Source organism: Larus michahellis, chromosome 21 (assembly GCF_964199755.1).
Source record: "Larus michahellis chromosome 21, bLarMic1.1, whole genome shotgun sequence".
NCBI classification, from domain to species: domain Eukaryota; kingdom Metazoa; phylum Chordata; class Aves; order Charadriiformes; family Laridae; genus Larus; species Larus michahellis.
In genome coordinates this window covers 4960845-4979762 of record NC_133916.1, presented here as the reverse complement: position 1 = coordinate 4979762, position 18918 = coordinate 4960845, and the positions used below count along the sequence as shown (strand labels likewise).

Genomic DNA, 18918 nt, shown 5'->3' with positions numbered 1-18918 from the left:
CCTGACGGGGGCATTAGTGACGTGATTTCAGAACAAAAGTACTTAGGTCTTACAGAGATTTTACTGCCTTTTACTGAGCACGATGAATATATTCCCTCCCGTTTGGGCGACCCGCCGCTCGGGGAGGTGCGGTGACATTTGCCGGTCAGGCAGCAAACGAAGGGCACGGCGCTGAGCCTCTGGAGAGGCTTCGCAAACGTTTCCCTTGTTCAGCCTGAGAGAGACTCGCCGATGTGTTCAGAGCACCTGAAGGGGAGTTCAGCTTGGTGAGACAGCGCCAGGAGTGGCTGCAGAGATGTCACCTACCCCGCGGTGACGAAGGCAGCGCCGTGTGACAGTGACGCTGCCCAGGCTCAGCTAAAAATGGTCCCTAGAGCATCTTCCCAGCAGCATCGCGGCTCCCGCTCCAGAGCCGAACCACCCAAACCTCTCCCAGCACGTGTCCGAGGGATGGTACCTGCAATCCCCCCCTCCCCAGAACATACCTCCTTCGGGTGTGGGGAACTCCTTAACTTCACTGCGCGGCCCGTCTCCTCGCCCGTTGGTTACAACCATCTCAAGCTTGTAGTTGCTGTAAGGAAACAGCCGGGACACTATGCCCCGGTTTCGGTCTCCAGGAAAACTCACATACTGCCGTTTTTTGGAGACCCACAGGTTCTTCAGCAAACTACTGTCTCTCCAGAAATAGGCCTTCAAGAAACATGCATGGCAAGTGAAGCTTTTCCCATTTAAGTGCAATTGTGGTTTGTTTTGTGTTGTTTTTTTTTTTTCATTAACAAAGCAGAGCAAAACTTCGCCTTTCCAAAGAGCAGCTCTGGGCTGCAGAAGCCTTTTAGAGCAATTAATGAAGCTCCACGTCCCCCCAGCGAGGCAGGTCAGTGGTGTTACCCGAGGAAGAGGATGAGCACGGGGTTAAGTACTTATCGAAGGTCCTGGAGCAAAACCAGGTAAGCTCAGGCTACAAAAAGAGCCATTTCTGGCTACCGAGCGAGAGGCATCGAGTGACTCTCCCGTTCTACCCGGGTTAGTACCGTCGCGGTGTACAAGGAAAGGTGGGACGCGTCCAGGCACAAAGGAAAGTCTGGACTTGGAAAAAATCTCCCGTTCGAAGCCCCGACTGTAAATCTTATTTCATGCAGAAATAAGATTCATTCATAAAATAGACCAGAATGACAGAGCAGAGGCAGGAAAAAAAAAAAAAAAGAAAGCAGCACCCAGGGAGCTTTCTTTATGTCCAGCGGATTATTGGATTTTAAATGCTATAACTGTTTGTGGGACGTGTGCTTTTGGTAACGTCGTAAACTCTGCTAGAAGGGGCTCTGTCCAGACTTTTGCTTGTTTTGAGCCTCTGTACACAAACGTGGGTGTTTTACCTTAGCAGGACATGAACAAACATGATCCATGCCATCTTTAGTCGCCAGTTAGTACAAACTGCTGGGTTTAGGCTTTGCGGGGGTTGGTGCTCATTAAAAGATGATGCGGGTACTTTGGGGATGACACAAAAACTAGCCTGTGTGTACATATCTGAGGTCGTTCCCCGCCTCCCCCCCTCCAAGAGCCAGCCAGCCCATGGTTCTGGGCAGCTCTAGAGCCAGGAGACACCTCGCTGCGTAGGCAGGACCCCCCCGAGTCCCTCTCTGCGTGCTCAAGGGCAGCCCCACTTGCTTTGTCTGAACACCCCCAACTGGGAAGGGCCAGCCCAGCCCCGAGCCCTGGCGGGGGGGGCAATGGGAGATGTCCCCAGCCCCCTCCAGGTGCCACAAAGAGCAAACCAAGGCACATCATCCCTGGTGCTCAGCCCCTGTGCTCTGCACCTGGCCACGGGAAAAGGGTCCTGATGGCCGGAGGAGAGTTTTCGGTCATCCCCATGGCAGGCAGCGCCATCACCGGGGCCACCGCGCCTCGCGAGCGGGTTAGCTGTGTTACTGGTCAGTGCCGACGGGATTTGGGTGTGCTCACTCTGTACTCCTTGAGCTGTCCCTGGATGGTGTCCAGGTGCACTCGGGTCCAGGTCAGAGCAATGGCAGTGCTGTTTAAAACTCTTATCCTAACATCCGTAGGCGCAGCCTTGGGATCTGAGCGTTCAGGGATAAAGGAGAGTGTAGGTTAGGCACCCAGCGGGACCCTGGAGGTCAGACAGACGGACGGACGCCCCTCTGCCCTCTTTGCCCCACACGCCGGCTCTGCCATCTGCGGGCACCACGACAGCGTTCTCATGGGGATAACCATCTCTTTTCTCCCTCCTTCCAAAGATTTCCAAATCTGATAAAGATAAACCAGCAGCAACAGGCCAGTTCTCAGCTTCCTGGCTGCCCTCCTTGGGGGCGAGCAGACCCTACCACCCTGTGAATACACCGAATAGCATCACTCACCTCTGTCCCCCTCACTTTCTCCCTGGCATGTGCGCACTTTAAAAGCTGATCAGTGGTTCTTTTAGCAGTGCTTGCACAGGAAGAGGGGGAACCCCCCCCTATATTTCACTCAGCCAGCCATCATGAGAATATTTGCGATACAGTTCATTGTAGGGCTTCCTACAAACTGCTGCAAGGAACGTATCAGCAAGGAAGGAACCTGAGTCACCACAGGGTACCACCAAATCCCTCCCCCTCCCACTGCACCTGCCTGGCCACCGTGAGACCCAAGAGTTACAAAACCACCCGCTGTTTCCACATCCATTAATCTGAATTTGGCCAGAACCTGTTGTCGATCCAGTTGGGGTTTTTTACCTCCTCTTTACAGGTCACCTGCTCGTATGTAGAAATCTGCAGTGATTTGTGAAGCAATTCAGACATGACAGGGCAGGGACTAGAGTTTTTTGTTTGGTTTTAGTTTGTGTTTTGTTTTTTTTTTACCTTGTCCCACCCCTCGGGACACGGGCAGGAACACATTTGTGTCTGGGGTGTGATAGGGGAGCTCTGGTCTCCCTGGGTTACCTCCGTGTACAGCACACACGTCCAGGCTCATTCACATCCTCCCAAAACTCAAAATTATTGCACAAGTTTTCAACTGAAACTAGAAAAAAACCAGCCCTGGTAGCGCACAGACAGGTAATACAGAGATGAGGGTGCAGCTGGGTGCTTGTGGAGCTTTTCCAGAAACAAGTTAGGTCCAGCTTTGCTTCCAGTGCTCCACTCTTACCCCAACTCCCACCATTTCTGCCTGTTTTCCTTCCCGTTGCCCTGTCTCCTCTGGGAGAAGATTCCCAGGTGGAGGATGTGTCGGACGTGCTATCTCAGCGCCAAGATTGCAGATTTTCTTGAAATTGCTGTGCCCTGTTTGTGTCCCCTTGACTTCAAGCCTAGAGTCAGGGACGGTTACCTGCCTTAGCTACCTTCCTTCTCGCGAATCCCAGAGTCACACAGCCAGGGACCCCCACCAATGCTGCAGTGTGAGGAAATAATATATATATTGATATATATTTTAAAAAAGCTGTTGGCAGCAAACCACGTTATCCTAACAGAATATGGATAATCGTAGTTCAGAGTCTTGGATGCTACAGGCGCAGAAGGTGATACCAGTAGCCCAGAAAGAAGGTGAAGAGCGAGTTAAACAAGCCGGCTGCTGTTCCGTGTGGCTGTTTTAAAGAAAGATAAGCTGAGCCAATGGTGTGTTGCAAACAGGAGCCCAAGCTGGGGTTTAGCTGGGGCCTTATATCAGAGAGGCACAAGAATCCAGTTCAGTTCAACCAAGGCCCTTTTGGCCATTCTGAGATGAACTCAGTGCTCCGCAGATGTCAGGAGCAAAAAAATTTAATGCACTTTATTGGCATACAAGCCAGAGCTCATCTTAAATGAAATCTTACCGTCTTCCACCGTGTTATCTGGGTCTTATAGAGAGCAAGGGTCTAAGTGACCCTTGGGTCATGTAGGCAGAGCCCAGAATGTAATCCAATGGCCAGATCTCTTTCTTCCAATGCCTGGAACTGGATTTTTGTGCCAAATCAAGCAGTGCTGTGAACGTGTCCCGGTCACAGGTGCCAACCCACTGACCTTGGCTGGGATCCTGCCCTTCTTAAAAACTTACGATTTCTGGCTGAGAAAATACTCACAATCTTCCCCCGAATAGCCGATGACAGTGTCAGGCTCCGGTGCTCTACCAAAGTCATTCTCTGCCTGCACTTTGATCTCGTAGGGAACGTAGATGGGTGTGTTCCAGACGACGTGCCTCGGTGCCTTCACTGTCTCGTTGTACCAGCTCCCTCGGGGGTCCCTCCGCCTCCATCTCACAATGTACCTGAGGTTGGGCCCATAAGCTTGAGTTGCATTCAGAGGCTTAATGGACCAAAACAGAAAAAGAAAGTGAGAAGGAGAAAGTGCAACTCTATTTCTCTGCCCTGGAGCTCCAGAAAGTTCTGTTCAGCAGCTGGTTCTTATTTCACGCTCCTTCAGCGAATCTCAAAGGAGGTCAATGCTTTTGTTCCCAAAGAGAGACATACCGAGTCCTTGCCCTCCAGACCCAAAGCAGGAGCAAGAACCATATCCGTATATTCCAGTCCGTATGCAATCTCTGCATACTCCACTGCAATCTCTATCCTCCTCACAGATGCTGGCTTATTTGTGGATGACACCTGCTGGTCCACGAAGAAAAGCAAGAGCTGGTCTGTAAGCCCTATGTACTGCTTAAGGAATCAGACTCGGAGCATCCTCCCTAATCTGTATCTGTGATCCTACATCTTTTCTTTGGCTTACGTTGGTGCAAATTACTGGTTTTATCACAAACCACCTTCTAGGCACTAACAATGGCCTTTCTTGTAGATGCATCTCCCGCTTTTTATTGCCTTTAGGATCATTAAGTTTGCGAGTTTGCGGTATTCTGTGTGGTACATCACACGTGCTGGAGATGCGGAGCTCTCTATATCTCAGCATCTGTGGCCCTAATGGTAAGATGCTGGGTGGCTGTCAAGCATCAAAGAAGAACTCACCGTCCAGGTGATCTCCATGTTGTTTTTTTGGGTCCCTGCACCTTGAACTCCTGTTGGATTAATTTCAGGACCTGAAATTCGCATTGCAAAAAAAAAAAAAAAGCACTTTATAATGTTGAAAAAACGAGCATTTGAGTGGTGAAAAACCCTCTACTGTGCAAGCCAAAAGTACTTCCAAGAGAGAAGTTAATGGCCTGATTTTTCCAGAAGTTCCCATTCAGGTTAATGGAACATGAGACTCTCAGCACTCTTGAAAACCAGGCCACTTATTTAGGAGCCTCTTTTTTTTTTTTTTTTTACCAAAATGTCCTAAATCTTTGAAAGACAGCCATTGTGAAGCAACCCCAGGAGCCGAGTCTGACACTTTTGAAATCTGAAACAAGAAGAGCAATGTCGAAAGCCAACACTAGGTGCCAGCAGATATTGCAGAAGTATCTCTGCGTTGGTTAAATTAAGAAATGCAGCAAAGCTACCGAGCTGCTTGTGAATTCCTCGTATGAGTTTTCCCAAGTATTCTACAACGTACAAAGCACCGGGCACACAAACTGAAGACCCGAGTCCTGGTCGTGGACTGGAGCACACTTTCCTCCTGCATCAGTCTGGGCTCCTGGCCAGCTCTAGCAGCGCACAGTGAATTAGCAGTTTTGGAACAAAATGCCTTTTGCTTGTGGCCAGTTTACTCTTCAGTCTAATTTTCCAAGAGACTTCTGAGCTTCCTGTGGTCAGAAAGGATGAAAGGCTTTCTTTAGAAAGCTTCTCTGTAAGGTGAAACTGGGCTTTCCTTCAACAGACTCTACTGGAGCGACCTTTGCATAAATCTTTCCATTTAAGTTTTGCTGCTCTGCAGAACACCAGTCGTGGGCTTGAGGATGTGATATATAAAATTTCACCCCAGCACATGCATGGAGCAGCTCATTCCCTCACCTGTGGAAATCTCTTTCTGTTATAGGAGCTGTGATCAGACACCACGAGGGAAGAGTTTACACGGAGAGTGGTGGCCAGATGCTAAAGAACAACCTCAAGTCACCTCGGTAGAGGGACAGGGTGGACGGTACTCACGTGCCCCGTTGGTCTGGTAGCGTTCGGAGGGCACACTGGGCAGGCTGCTGCCCACGTCGTTCACCGCAATCACCCGAAACTGGTAGTTGACGTAAGGAGAGAGGCTCAGGACGGCTGAGTTGACGCTCCCGGGGTACCTGGAGTGGTTGTGCCACATGCCAGGTTGGAACCGGTCCTCCTCAAACTGGACGATGTAGTCTGGGGGAGAGGACGGAGAGGTGGGGGTGAGGGCTCAGCTCACAAGGGAAGTTTTCCCTCCACTTTCGGGAGGGATACGGGGCAGAGGGTCCAGCAGCTGACCTGTGATGGGGCTGTTATTGTCATCGCCGGGGATCCACGTCAGCCGCACGCTCCTCTCGGCCAGGTCTGTCAGCTCCAAGTCACGGGGCCGGTCGGGTCGTTCTGTTGGCCGAGTAACGAGACAAATTAGGCTGGGATCGTCCCAGGAGCTGGGAGTCCCAGTTCCCATCGCTTCTCCCGGGAGGGGAAGCCCTGGCCGTCTTGGCCCAGCCCCGTGGGGGGACACGTGCTCTGTGGCACGATTCACGTCCTGCAGCTCTTGGTGGATCAGTGCAATTTTTTAAATACAAATGTTCTCATGTACTAATTGTGCCTTGAAACTCCAGCTGCCCCCTGCACGACTGATGTTACCTAGTGGTGGAAGCACAATATAGTGGCTTAACAGGGGGATATATGATCTTACAACAAACTACACGCAGCTGTCCAAAATATCAATGCAAACAGATAGAACAGAAAGGGCACCAAGCCTCAATGAAAATACAAACTCATTAGAAAGTGCTCTGGGCACAATTCTGGTTTCTTTATCTGGTCACAACCCACACGGTCGCACGGAACCAGCTCATGCAGTAACAGTAATAACTGTTTTCCAGGTAAAGGTCAAGGGATTCAATGTGATTTTGTTTTTCTCCCATCAGGGCTCTCACCATTTCCAGGTATGGGTAAGGTGATGCTGGCACTGGCACTGTGGGACACGAAATGATGTGACACAGGACTTTTCTACCCATGGCCATCTGGATGGGTTTTCAAGGACAACGCGGACAGGACCTGGAAGCATCAGCTCCCAGCTTTTTCAGCCGCTACACCTAGATTTTCTGTTGGCATTATTGGCAAGGCAAACCAAAATCAATTTACACAATAAAATAAACCCAATGAATTAGTGATGATTACCTTTAGGTAAGTCTCTCAAACGGTTAGCAGGGACAGCTGCAAGGTAAGACATTGGTTGTTAACGGTGTTAGTTTAGTCATTAAGCTTGGGTGGCCAAAGGAGCACCTGGCAAATAGAAGGTTACACACAGAGTTACAGATTTCAGAAGAATCCGATCCTGCCCGGGGACCAGAGAAGGTACCTCCTTCCCCCAGAGACCCCCAGGCACGCTCTGCACGCCTTTACTCATACTTCTCGTACGCAGCAAAGGGGAAACATCAGCCTGCTTTGGGTTAATTAGCAATTAGGGGAAAAGGAAGGGAAATAAATCAAGCCCAGCCAAATTATTAGGGACAGGAGATTCATACTGTGCTCTGACTTTTGTAGGGCCCTGCGGGTCCTGGCTGGTTGGGGCACTCCCGTGAACACAGCACGTCAGCAAGATCTGAGGTGGCCAAGAGCAGGGACTGATAAATCTGTGTTTTTCGAGTAGATCTCGTCGGGGGAATGGGTTTAGGTTTGTCGCTCCCCATATTGAAAAGGGGACCTGCAAGGCTGGGAACAGGTCCCTCACCCCCGGCTCTCCAGTGTTGCTCAGCAGCCTGACATTCGCTTGAATTCACTTACAAATTTAGAACTGTTCTCACAGAGCTTCAACATCCATGTTTGGATATTTTTAGCTGTATGTAATAACTACCCTTTTTTTTTTTTTTTTTGGGTCTCAAACGCAGGTTTCCTTCGACTCGGATTCGATGCCATTGTCAGTGGGAGATTAGGCAGCGCGTCCTTGCCGAGTCCTGCAGCAACGGAACAACTGCTGGGCCAGCGCCTCCCCGAGCATCGCTGCTTCAGAGGACGAGTCTGTGACCACGGATCACCCTTTCGGTCTGACCTTGAAGTCAGTCTGTTGTATTAAAAATAATACCGTGCCAGGACGCTGGGAGGACAGCTTTACCTAGTACGGTGAGGTACGCTTTAGCCGAGTCCTTGTCCAGCTCCGTGCTAGCCACGCAGGTGTAGTCCCCTTGGTCCTTCTCAGCCACGCCATATATTGTCAGACCATCATCTTCCTTCTTCATCCTTAAAGGGATGAGAACGATAATCACCCAACTGTGCTAAGCACATTAGGCAGCAGGATGGAGGTCTAACTGTTCTCTGATAAAATGCGTATAAAAGCCTGAACAGAACGAGGAGTACATCTCTGGTCTGAAGGTTTTATCAGCTAAGGATGTGTTGAGTTATTCTTGGAAACCTCATTTCCTAAGGAATCGGTGAACGCGCTGTGGTATCTATCTGGAATAATCGCACTTTTAGGAAAACGGTCCGACCTCTGCCTGGTTCATGTCCCGTAATCAGATCTCACTCCACGAGAAGGGAGCCAGCTTGGAAAGGAAATTACAACTGTACCACTCGCAGCAGATAAACATTAATTTTGAAGAAGCTCGTTATTAAACCACCTGTTTTATCAAGATGTCCTAATATACCTGTAAATAAAACCTATAGTCAATGTCTTGATTTACTGATAAGTCAATTTGAATTGCTAGGCAGTGTCTGTTGGCAGGAGCTAGTAACGTTACAAGTATGAAGAACAGCAAATGCTGCCGAGATGGGAACTCAGTGTTTGTCCTTATTAGCCCAGGTGACTCCTGAAACGTTCTGTAAAAAGTCTGACAGTTCTGGGTTTGAAACTGCTAAAGACAGACCTGTTTCCCATGTACAGGGGTGCATCGTCTTTCAGCCAGGTGACGGTGAGTTTCAGCGTCGGGTCGTGCTTTATGCGGCAGTGGAGGCGAGGCATGGAGCCCCTCTTCACCACCTGATCTTCTGGTCCCCTCACGATCCTTGTTGGGTCTGCACAAAGGCAGAAAGAAAGCGTTAAACACCCAAACTGCTGGGTCTCAGCTCAGGAACTCAATGAAGAGTGGCGTTACTTGGAAAAGACAAGCAGGCACATCAAGCGTTCATCGAGCTTGCTAGAGCGAACTGTCTCTGATACAAATAAATTAATTTAACAAGCCATTAATTCATGCTGACCCTTTAAGAAAATACCCAGTTTTCGGAGTCAGCAGTCAGTTTTGCTGAACAGGGAAAGCCCCGGTGGAAACTTGATTCAGAAAATGTTTTGTTGCCATCAGTTAACCCTGATATACACTTTGGATTTCTTTTTGCAATGCTTAATGGCATCTCACAGCTCAATATCCACATCAAGTCCTTCTACATTTTCAGTATATACACAGACTTGGTCGGGTTTTTTTCAACATTAAAAGGGAATCTCTGCCCTTTCCTGGATTCCAGCTCCAAATTATGTAGCGCCTGTCCTGCTGACAGACTGCTGGAGCACACAACCAACCCTCCCTGAACCTCAGTTATTATTTCTGCTGCAAGTTTCAGAAGATCCAAGAGACCGTTTTGACCACGAGCCCTTCATTCCCTTACCTTTGACCTCCAGGCGAACCTGGGCCTCCGCCTTCCCCAGGATGTTGGTAGCCACACAAGTGTAGATGCCCTGGTCCTCCTTCCGAGCCATGTTCATCTCCAAGCTCCCGTTCTCATGTGCCTTGTAGTTTCCTCCATCCAGTGTGTTCCCCTGGCCGTTCTTAAACCTCACAACACCACAAAGTGCTATTGTAAGGGAAGAAAGAGCAGGAAACCTCCCCTTCCCACCCCTCCAGGCTGGCAGGGGATGTGCTGCAGCTCTTACCATCTCAAGGTGGGGATCGGCGAGCCAAAGAAGGGGCAGTCGAGTCGGGTCCTGTTGTTTTGAATCACCCTGATGAGCTGGTTGCGGGGGGCCAGTATCCGTGGAGGCACATCTGCAAACGGCAAAAAGCACAGCCATTGAGAAAGAAAAGAAACCAGTTTCCAGACCGCTGCTCCCTTTCCAGTCTTTTCTTCCACCCTCCCTTCTCTTTTGTTCGCTCTTCCTTGGTGGCACTTTCAAGACTCAGTAGAGCTTCTCCATTCCCTCTCATCTCTCCTTCCCTTTCTAGCCTCGCTACACGAATCGGCTTACATCTGAGCGCCAACAGGACTTGCTCAGCCTTGCCTGGCTTTGCAGGTCCATGACGATGGACTTCTGCTCCGAAGCCCAGCTGCAGAGGCCATGTACAAAGGTATATCAGTCTCAGAGTAGCTAACGACAAAGAGGAAAGCAAATACAGAACTTCTGCAGGGAAAACTTGAGTATAGGATGTTCATCTGCCATAAGTACTTACCCAGGACGCTGACAAAGGCGTTGGCGAGAAGGTAGCCGTGCTCGTTGGATGCATTGCATTGGTACACAGCACTGCTGCCGATCTGGGTGTCTCGAAATACAATGGTGTCTCCAGCCACCTCTCGGCTCGGGTTGGGGGGAGAAGCTTCAAAACAGACAGCACTCTTTAAATTAAATTTTAAATTAAAATTCACAAGACTCTCAATATCATTACGCATCTTTCCATTTCAGCCGGGATAAAACCAGATGATGGCAGATGACCTCCACAGCCTACAAAGACGCGGTTCCCTCCACTGGCCTTGTCTCAGACAAGCAGGTGGTTTATGTGCTGCGATGCCAGAGCCCACGCACACAGCCCAGCACGGTGCCTGGCACCACCTCTGGCTCTGGTGGCCAGCCACGAGATCCTTGGCTAGGTTTTTTTGTAAAGGAGGAACAGATTCCTCCTTGCTCACCTTCTATAGGCTCGCCGTTCACCAGCCACTGGATCGCAGGCTTGGGGTTCCCGTTGGCTCGACACACCAGCCGGCCGTCCTCGCCGGGGGCCAGGATGAGGTTTTGTGGTTCGTCCAGCCAGTATGGAGCAGCTTTAAAATACACCAATGCACCAGTTTGAAACGCAGCAGTACTACCTCGTCCAGAATGCCCTCTCCACTGCTCCCTGCTGAACCAAGGCGAGGACACCACCGTCCTCTCGAGGGGGCTTTCTTGGGTGCGATGAGAGCGGAGAGTCCCCTTCCCCCACTCTTTGCCCACACAAAAACGCAACCATTTATATCAGTGAAGCTCTGCTGGGATCACATCTCATGCTGCTTTTAGGGCAGTCTGGACAAGAAGCAAGTGTGACTGGATACAGCACAGAGACAGCCCCCACAGAATGACCAGTGACCCCGCTCCCACTTTCAGACACTGAGACAAATCATAGAATCATAGAATCATTTAGGTTGGAAAAGACCCTTGGGATCATCGAGTCCAACCATTATCTCCACTCTACAAAGTTCTCCCCTACACTGTATCCCCCAACACCACATCTAAACGACTCTGAAACACATCCAGGGATGGTGACTCCACCACCTCCCTGGGCAGCCTATTCCAGTGTCTGACCAAAAAAATCAGAGCATCCCCTCCTGTGCACCTCCCTCAGCTTCTGGTTGCGAAGGTAAAAAAGATGACAAGGTAAAGATGACGTACCCTTCACTCTCACCGAGATCGTGTGGCGGATGCTGCCCATCTTGTTTGACGCCAAGCAGAAATACTCCCCGGAGTCTTCCTCAGAGACGTTGGAGATACGAAGAGCCTTGTTAAAGTTTTCCAGCTTGGTTTTGCCTGCTGGGAGCTCGCCTCCTTTCTTGTACCACATGATGTCTGGTGCTGGTCTAAGGAGAGGGAAGGAGTTAAATGCTTTTGCAAGACAAGAAAAAAATACTCCTAAGAAAACAGTGTGGGTTTCCACACTCGGAACCACTCACAGCCAGGAAGAAGGACTGATCCAACCTCTGGGCCAACCTCCTGCCTACCACAGCCCCTAAACCAGGACCCCGAGCATCACCAGCTGATTGGGGGCAGGGTCCGTCTCCTGCCTCGTGCCTGGGGATGCAGAGCGCTGGTCTGGCAGCACCAGGCAGCTGAAGCCTGACCCTGAGCCCAGGAGGCTTCTGCAGCCACATGGACCACAAACATCCTCCCCCCTTGTTCATACAGTGTGGTGAGGAGCATCCAGGAGACTTGCAAATAGCTCTCAGGACAAATCAGTGGGGAATTAATAGAATGGTTTGGGTTGGAAGGGGCCCTGAAGATCATCCAGTGCCACCCCCTGCCCTGGGCAGGGACACCTCCCACCAGCCCAGGTTGCTCCAAGCCCCGTCCAACCTGGCCTTGAACCCCTCCAGGGATGGGGCAGCCACAGCTTCTCTGGGCAACCTGGGCCAGGGGCTCACCACCCTCACAGCAAACAATTTCTTCCCCAGATCTCATCTCAATCTCCCCTCTTCCAGTTTAAACCTGTTCCCCCTCATCCCATGGCTCCCCTCCCTGCTCCAGAGTCCCTCCCCAGCTTTCCTGGAGCCCCTTTAGGGACTGGAAGGGGCTGGAAGGTCTCCCCGGAGCCTTCTCTTCTCCAGGCTGAATAATCCTTGAATTATCCTTGGACAACAAGTATCCAAGGACACCTGCTTCTGTGAACAGTGCTGCAAACCTCAGCTCTTCTGTTTGCTCCATGCTCTTATGCTTCAAGTAGCTTATGAGAGTATTGTTAAAAGGAAGGGAATGATCCCTTTTCCTAGCCAGAGGCATTTCCACTGGTAATCCAGTATCTTGGTCCCAGGCCATCCCACTGGGGACGGCTGGGGACCACCCTCTCCCCATCTCTGCCGGCCGGGAAGCGGTACGTACACTCCTGAAGCAATGCACTCCAGCAGGAGGTCCACCCCTCTCAGCACCATCTGACTGCTCGAGGTCCCGTAGGGATACATGAAGCTGGGAGTTGTTTCCGTAATCCCTCGGGCTGAAATCAGCAGGAGAGGGGAAGGAAAAAAAAAAAAAAAAACAAACAAAGAAAACACGGTGCTTTTAAACTCTTTTTAAAAAATACATGGTGTTTTCGGGGAGAAGCTGTCAAGTTTCTGGCCGAGCCTGGGATATTGAACTCAGTCATGTACCTGGGAAGTAGAGAAGGGCTCAAGGTAATTTTTAAAGTAAAAAACTAAAATAAAATAGGGTAGAGAGAGGGTGCTTGGGAGGTAAGGAGGAAAAGAAGCAGCAGAGGATGGGCAGAGGGAGCTGACCCATGGGGAAAAAGACCCACACATCAGCGCCCACCAGGGCAGCACCTTTCCTGCCCACCCCTGCCTCTAGCACGAAGAAATGGGCTGGAATCAGATGAGACTTGGAAATACTGATGGACAGAACACGTAATGAAGGACAAAAGGAACACATGGGCACAGGAAGGGTTTACGTGGACAACTGAGCCGCTTTGCCACAGAGATCTCCGAAACACGGAGGATCCCGGTGCTGCCTGCGGCTCCAGCAGCACCAAGGAGGTTTCCCACCCTTACGAGGAGCTGCGGGGCCTGGAGGGACAGTGCCCTTTGGAAAGGAACAACTTGGTGACCAAAATGACAAATATCAGGACTGGACAGGAAAGTTTAACAGGAGAGAACTAGAGGAAGACACAAGACAACTCTCTACAGATACACACAACGAAGGTCTCTTTGTAGGGGGGAAAAATTAATTATTAATGGAATAAATTCCATTAATAAGTGGAATTATTGAACTAGATCAGTGAGGACAAAACAGGATGAGATGGGCTTGAAAGCAGCAGTAGCAGAGAGGGAGGTTATGGGATTAGGAGAGGGAAGAGAACGGCCGGGGTTGGCACAGGGTCACTACAAATACGGAGGCGATGGATGGGGTGCGCCCAGCGCCGCGGGGCTCCAGGGGATGCCCACGTCTATTTGGGAAGCCTCCACCTGAGCTCTGGTACGGAAAAAGGGCTGGGGAGGAGGAGGGGAGAGAGGGCAGGGGATGTTCATGGAGTTCCCGTCAGCCCCAATTAGGAAAAGCCTGGGATCGGGCTCACGAGGGGAAAAAAAAAAACCCCAACCCCAGGAGATAAACCGTGCCTTTGAAACAGCCGCACACACGCGTCCCACCGCTCCCACGCACCCCCAGGTTACCGGCCCCCACGTGCTCCTCAGCCGGTTAGTTAATTATTTGATTAATGGATTACGACGGCAGGCAAAGCCTGACCCTGTCCTGAAGGGCCAGTTCCCTGGGCAGGCACACGCGGCTCCTTCCTTGCCTGCTTCGGGAGAGCATCGTTATCTTCGTTAAAACAACCAGCCCATGGCGGGGCTCTGCGGGGGGGTGACAGAGCCAGCGGCTGGATTGAAAGTCGGTATTTATCGACAGCTCCCATACCTCCGGCCAGACTCGTGAACTTCCCTCTTCTCATGCGATTAGGAGAGTGGGATATTATTTTTATAAGCCAGTATTGGCTTTTATTAGCCAACAATCTGCAGCCTGTTTGAAGAGGCTGTACGCTTCGCTCCCGCAATGAACCCGTTTGCTCAGGAGCCCGGGGCATAACCAGAAGAGATAAAGCAGCAGTGCAAGCCAAATTTTACGAGCCGTATATTAATGATGAAAATTAAAAATAAGGGAGACAAATTAGTATCCTACCCACTTGTTTAATAAACCTAACAGCAAGCCTGCATAGCTGGTAAGCTTTTTGCCTTAGCACAGCACTACTAATTAATATTTTGCAATTTATAACAGGGAGCGGCCAGAAATTCTCTCAGGCAGAGGTACCGCTCCAGCTCTGAACTTGCGGCAGCTACAGCTGGAAGCTGTCAGACAAATAGCAACGTCTCACTCATCTCTTTGGATGGAAAAGAACTGGAAAAAGAAATCCCATGCTTAAAAATAGGCCCTGCTCCCAATCTATTGCTGCTGTTGTCCCCACCTCTATGAAACTGGACCCGTTCAGCTGTCCAGTCAGTGGACCCGGAGCCGGGTATCCCAGAAACGGCCACTTCTCACCCCAGAGCAGCCAAGTGCCCCCTCCCCACAGCCCTGACCTGACGGCATTTGAAAATTGTACACGCATTTCTGCTGAAAGGCGATAATAGGAATATGCGCATCCAGACACATCCCATCTGTTCGCCTCCTGCACAGCCAGCCAGCTTTAAAACATCCACAAGTTTGCCAAAAGGGGGAAATGAAAAAAAAAAACCCAGAAAAAAGAACAAAATAGACTTTAATTTCCATTTTTTAAAAAAAGGTGAGAAACTTCTGCTAATAAAATATTCAATTAATCTGTTTTAATCCGTTTAGGTAATTTTTCCTTCATAATTGCAGCCTGTTGGCCTGGGCAGTTAAGCTTTGCAGGAGTAAAATCTGCACCCGCTACGAGCTGCGGGGAGAAGGGCTCGGTCACGTCTCCCACGATTAGCCTGGCCCTCGGGTGCGGTTTGGGACAAGCGTCCCATGAACTGCTCCTGCCCCACGTCCACACCAGCAGGTCCCACGTCCCCGAGCTGAGCTCAGGCACATCTGTCACGGATGGGCAGGGGAGGCGACCTGCAGTCTCCTGCCACTTTGCTACATACCCCTGTCCCATCCCATCCCATCCCATCCTCCTTCCCTGCAAGCTCTGCAGAGCCCTTCGCCAGCTGGCTCTGGAGCTGAGCCCCTACCCTGGGAAGCAGCACCCCAAGGTGGAGGGTCCGAGAAACCCCCAAGTCTCCCAACCACCTAAAATACTTGGGAGAGCGATGTCCCTCTTCCCCACTCCCCACCACTAAGACCCCTTGCCTTGCTGCAGCTCGTCCCAGTGGCGCCTACGGCCAGACGGGTCATCCCAGGGAGAAACACGGGGTTCACAAAAAGAAAAAAAAGGGCTGAGGGTAAGAATTTTTTCACCAGTTCTTTAACTGTTAAGAAAGCGCTGGCTTGGCGCTCAGATTTGCACAGGGGCGCGAGTGGATGACTTGAATCCACTGGACCCATAGGATGTTCCAGAAGACACTAAGTGCAAATAGTCCATATAGTGCAAATAGTCCATATAGTGCAAATAGTCCATATAGTGCAAATAGCAGGCAGTTTGCGCACCTATGAATAGCAACCTGGAGAAATCTATAAGACTGTGCAGATAAGATCTCATTTTTCTAACCAAGTGACTATTAAGCATCCCTTTGCCCTGAACACAGACCTGCGGTGGGAGATCGGGAAGCCCACAGCCACCCTGGTGACGTTCCCTCCTGAACCGGCGAGGGCTCCAAGCACAGAAATGGTGCCCAGCCGGCGTGAAGGCGTCCTCTTTGAAATGCAAACATCGTTTACAGGAGATGGATTTCTCTTTGGTCCCTGGCCCTGCGTGCCTGCGAGGGAGCCATCTCCTCCTGCTTGCCTCACTTTGTGCAGTTCCCACTGAAGCTAATTTTGCTGGCAATCCCCTTTCCCAGCCATTTCTACAAATATTTTCAGACCGCACCCAGCCCGTTTGCTGCCACCAGTGCTTCCTCCACGGCTAGTTCTTCTGCTGAGCTTTCCCCAGCTCTCCAGCATCCTCAGAAACCCAACGCCTGGCTGCCAGTGAGAAGCCAACGCGCCGGTTGCCTCAGTGGGGAAAGGGACGGGAGGGCTCTCGCCAGGGACACCGAACCCAATGTCCTCGCCTGACACATCCTCCTCTTCCCACACTCCAACTCTCTCTGCTCCTAGCTGGCAGAAGCACTCCTTGTCCCCAAAAGTCCCCGTGGAAGGAGAAAATGCGCCCTGGACAAACCAACCTGTGGCTCTGGGTGGAAGAGGATGAGACATTGGCTGAGCGGGATTTCTCTGTAGGGCACGGCTGGGGACCAGCATGGGGCATGGCTGGGGTTGTCCCCATCCCGCTGCCACAACCCTGGTCCCTGAAAGCAGCAAGAGGGGGCAGAAAGCAAATCCTACCCACAACAGTGCCCGGCCTCGGGGCAATCCGACCCCGCGGTGGTCTTTGGCGCGGCATTCGCATCCCTGGCAGTGCCTGCGCTCTCGGCATCGCCCACAGGCACCCCCCATCTGCCCCGCAAACCCCTGCTGCTGCCCAACTCTGCCCACATCATCCCTCACGTCTGTGGCACTTCCAATCCCTTCTCAGGGCAGCGCCCCGGGAAGCCGCGGGGTTCGGTGCCTGCAGCGTAATTTATGAGTTTGGGACGGGCTTCTCCCAGCAAAGGCGGGCTCCGGAGGTGATGTCCCTGCCCAGAGAAAGGGCAAGAGCCTGGCGAAAGCAACCAGCACATGTACAAGCTCACCACAAAGAAACAAAGCACCCAGCTTCTGAGAAAACCAAATACTCCTCTTTTTCTTCTTTTTTTCTCCCAGTCACTGCCTGCGTTTAGCCGCAAATACAATAGATGCCCTTTCTGAAGACAGAGAGAAGAGGGATGGTGGGTCTTATCTTTAAATCATGAGCCTTTGCTGAGGACAAGCCACCTTTTTGGCGAGGAACCGAGCTGGGCTCGCTCAGCCACGTCGACGTTTTCAGACCCCATTAATCCGAACGCCTCTCAAGCCGGGCTCTGCAGATCCAGTGAATTAGCTTAAAACTCACTAAGTTTAAATGGTGCAAACTTGGGGGCGGATTTTGTCCCTGTCTGGCTCATCTTGTCCCACCCGTCCCACCATCTCATCGCCCCCGGCCGGGGACGGGGGCAGACACAAGGGTGGGTGGGCGCAGCCGAAGGGCAGAGGGTGCTGCGGCCGCTCGCTGCCCGGTTAACGCGGGAGATAAGTCGAGGTTAGGCAGAAGGGGGTTAAATGGCGAAGGTCTCCAGAAGCCAGCGTTGACTCACCACTGTACATGTCAGTGTGATTTCGTAAAGACGTTTCGTTATGGGGTTTCTCTGCAATAAACAAAAGACCGTGAGCATATCGAGGGCCACAAAGCGGGCGGGGGGGGGGGACAGGCGGTGCGGGGGGACGGGGGACAGAAAACAAAATAACTTCCCAAAACACAAGAGCAACGCGGACAGGCAACAGCGGGGATACAGAAGCACTCTCAGCACAGCTGCCTTCCAGGACAAACAACGTAACACGGCAATAAAGGAGAGGAAAAAAGGGCTGTTTTCCTCCTGCGAGATGGGAGGACAAATAAACGTATGAATATTGTATCAGAAACATTTCCTTGAAGTGTGTTTCTCCTAATTATAAAGACAGTCGTATCTTTAAAAAAAAAAAATCAGTTCAATTTGGAGAAGAAAAACGCTTTTTCTCTCAGTTTCTTAACTATGAGGGCAACGTATTCCGGCTACTTTTTCCCAGCATAAAGCATAGGTTGGACACAGCTGGGCAGCAGCGTAACGATGCAGAAAGGCATAGCGAGGATGTACAAATAAAAATAATAATCATAATTAGGCTCTAAAAGCATAATCTGCTGTGAAATCCCTTTTAATTAAAAGGTAATTAAAGTAGATTGTGTTACATGCAAAACACCAGCTCTTCAATAACACGCTGCTCTCGTTTATTGACAACCACCCCCAGCCATCACCTAGGCTTGAAGAAGAAAGGTAACTGCCCCCCGCGCCCTGCGAGGAGTTGGGGATGCCGCGTCCCGGCCCACGGCTGCTGGAGGATCTGCCCTCCTCAGCTCCCACCGTTACCCCAAATTCTGGTTTGGTGTGCGAGAATGCCCTGGTTTCCACCAGGATGTGGCCTCGCCGTGTTACGGTATCAGCTGCACAGGAGAGGCGAGAGGCTACGTTGGCTATCATATAGTTGTTGCCCTGAGCCTTAAGTCATCGGCCATGCACCAGGTCCCTGTTCAGGGGGTTAAGAGAGCCCAGGAGATCGTAGAATCACAGAATCACAGAGCTGGAAGGGACCCGAAAGCCCACCCAGTGCCACCCCCTGCCCTGGGCAGGGACACCTCCCACCAGCCCAGGTTGCTCCAAGCCCCGTCCAACCTGGCCTTGAACCCCTCCAGGGATGGGGCAGCCACAGCTTCTCTGGGCAACCTGGGCCAGGGGCTCACCACCCTCACAGCCAAGAATTTCTTCCCCAGATCTCATCTAAA

At 51.2% G+C, this 18918-nt stretch overlaps 1 protein-coding gene across 46 annotated transcripts in view; it reads right to left on the bottom strand.

Annotated features, from left to right (window-relative positions):
* NFASC (neurofascin) overlaps nucleotides 1-18918 on the bottom strand; it is a 96228-nt gene that overhangs the window by 28970 nt on the left and 48340 nt on the right. For 15 of the 46 annotated variants that reach the window (XR_012584353.1, XM_074564233.1, XM_074564262.1 and 12 more), the window contains 16 exons: nucleotides 17699-17749; nucleotides 12753-12864; nucleotides 11553-11737; nucleotides 10817-10948; nucleotides 10363-10506; nucleotides 9849-9960; nucleotides 9584-9750; nucleotides 8851-8998; nucleotides 8103-8227; nucleotides 7169-7204; nucleotides 6281-6382; nucleotides 5981-6178; nucleotides 4922-4992; nucleotides 4049-4271; nucleotides 1960-2075; nucleotides 486-690 (listed from right to left, as the gene is read on the bottom strand). Coding sequence is in view for 42 of the 46 variants with exons in the window: in XM_074564233.1 (XP_074420334.1) it covers nucleotides 486-690; nucleotides 1960-2075; nucleotides 4049-4271; nucleotides 4922-4992; nucleotides 5981-6178; nucleotides 6281-6382; nucleotides 7169-7204; nucleotides 8103-8227; nucleotides 8851-8998; nucleotides 9584-9750; nucleotides 9849-9960; nucleotides 10363-10506; nucleotides 10817-10948; nucleotides 11553-11737; nucleotides 12753-12864; nucleotides 17699-17749 (2127 nt within the window). In the remaining 4 variants the exon portion in view is untranslated. The remainder of the gene's footprint in view (nucleotides 1-485; nucleotides 691-1959; nucleotides 2076-4048; nucleotides 4272-4921; nucleotides 4993-5980; nucleotides 6179-6280; nucleotides 6383-7168; nucleotides 7205-8102; nucleotides 8228-8850; nucleotides 8999-9583; nucleotides 9751-9848; nucleotides 9961-10362; nucleotides 10507-10816; nucleotides 10949-11552; nucleotides 11738-12752; nucleotides 12865-17698; nucleotides 17750-18918) is intronic. The other 31 variants (XR_012584354.1, XR_012584356.1, XR_012584355.1 and 28 more) reach the window with 6 other exon arrangements.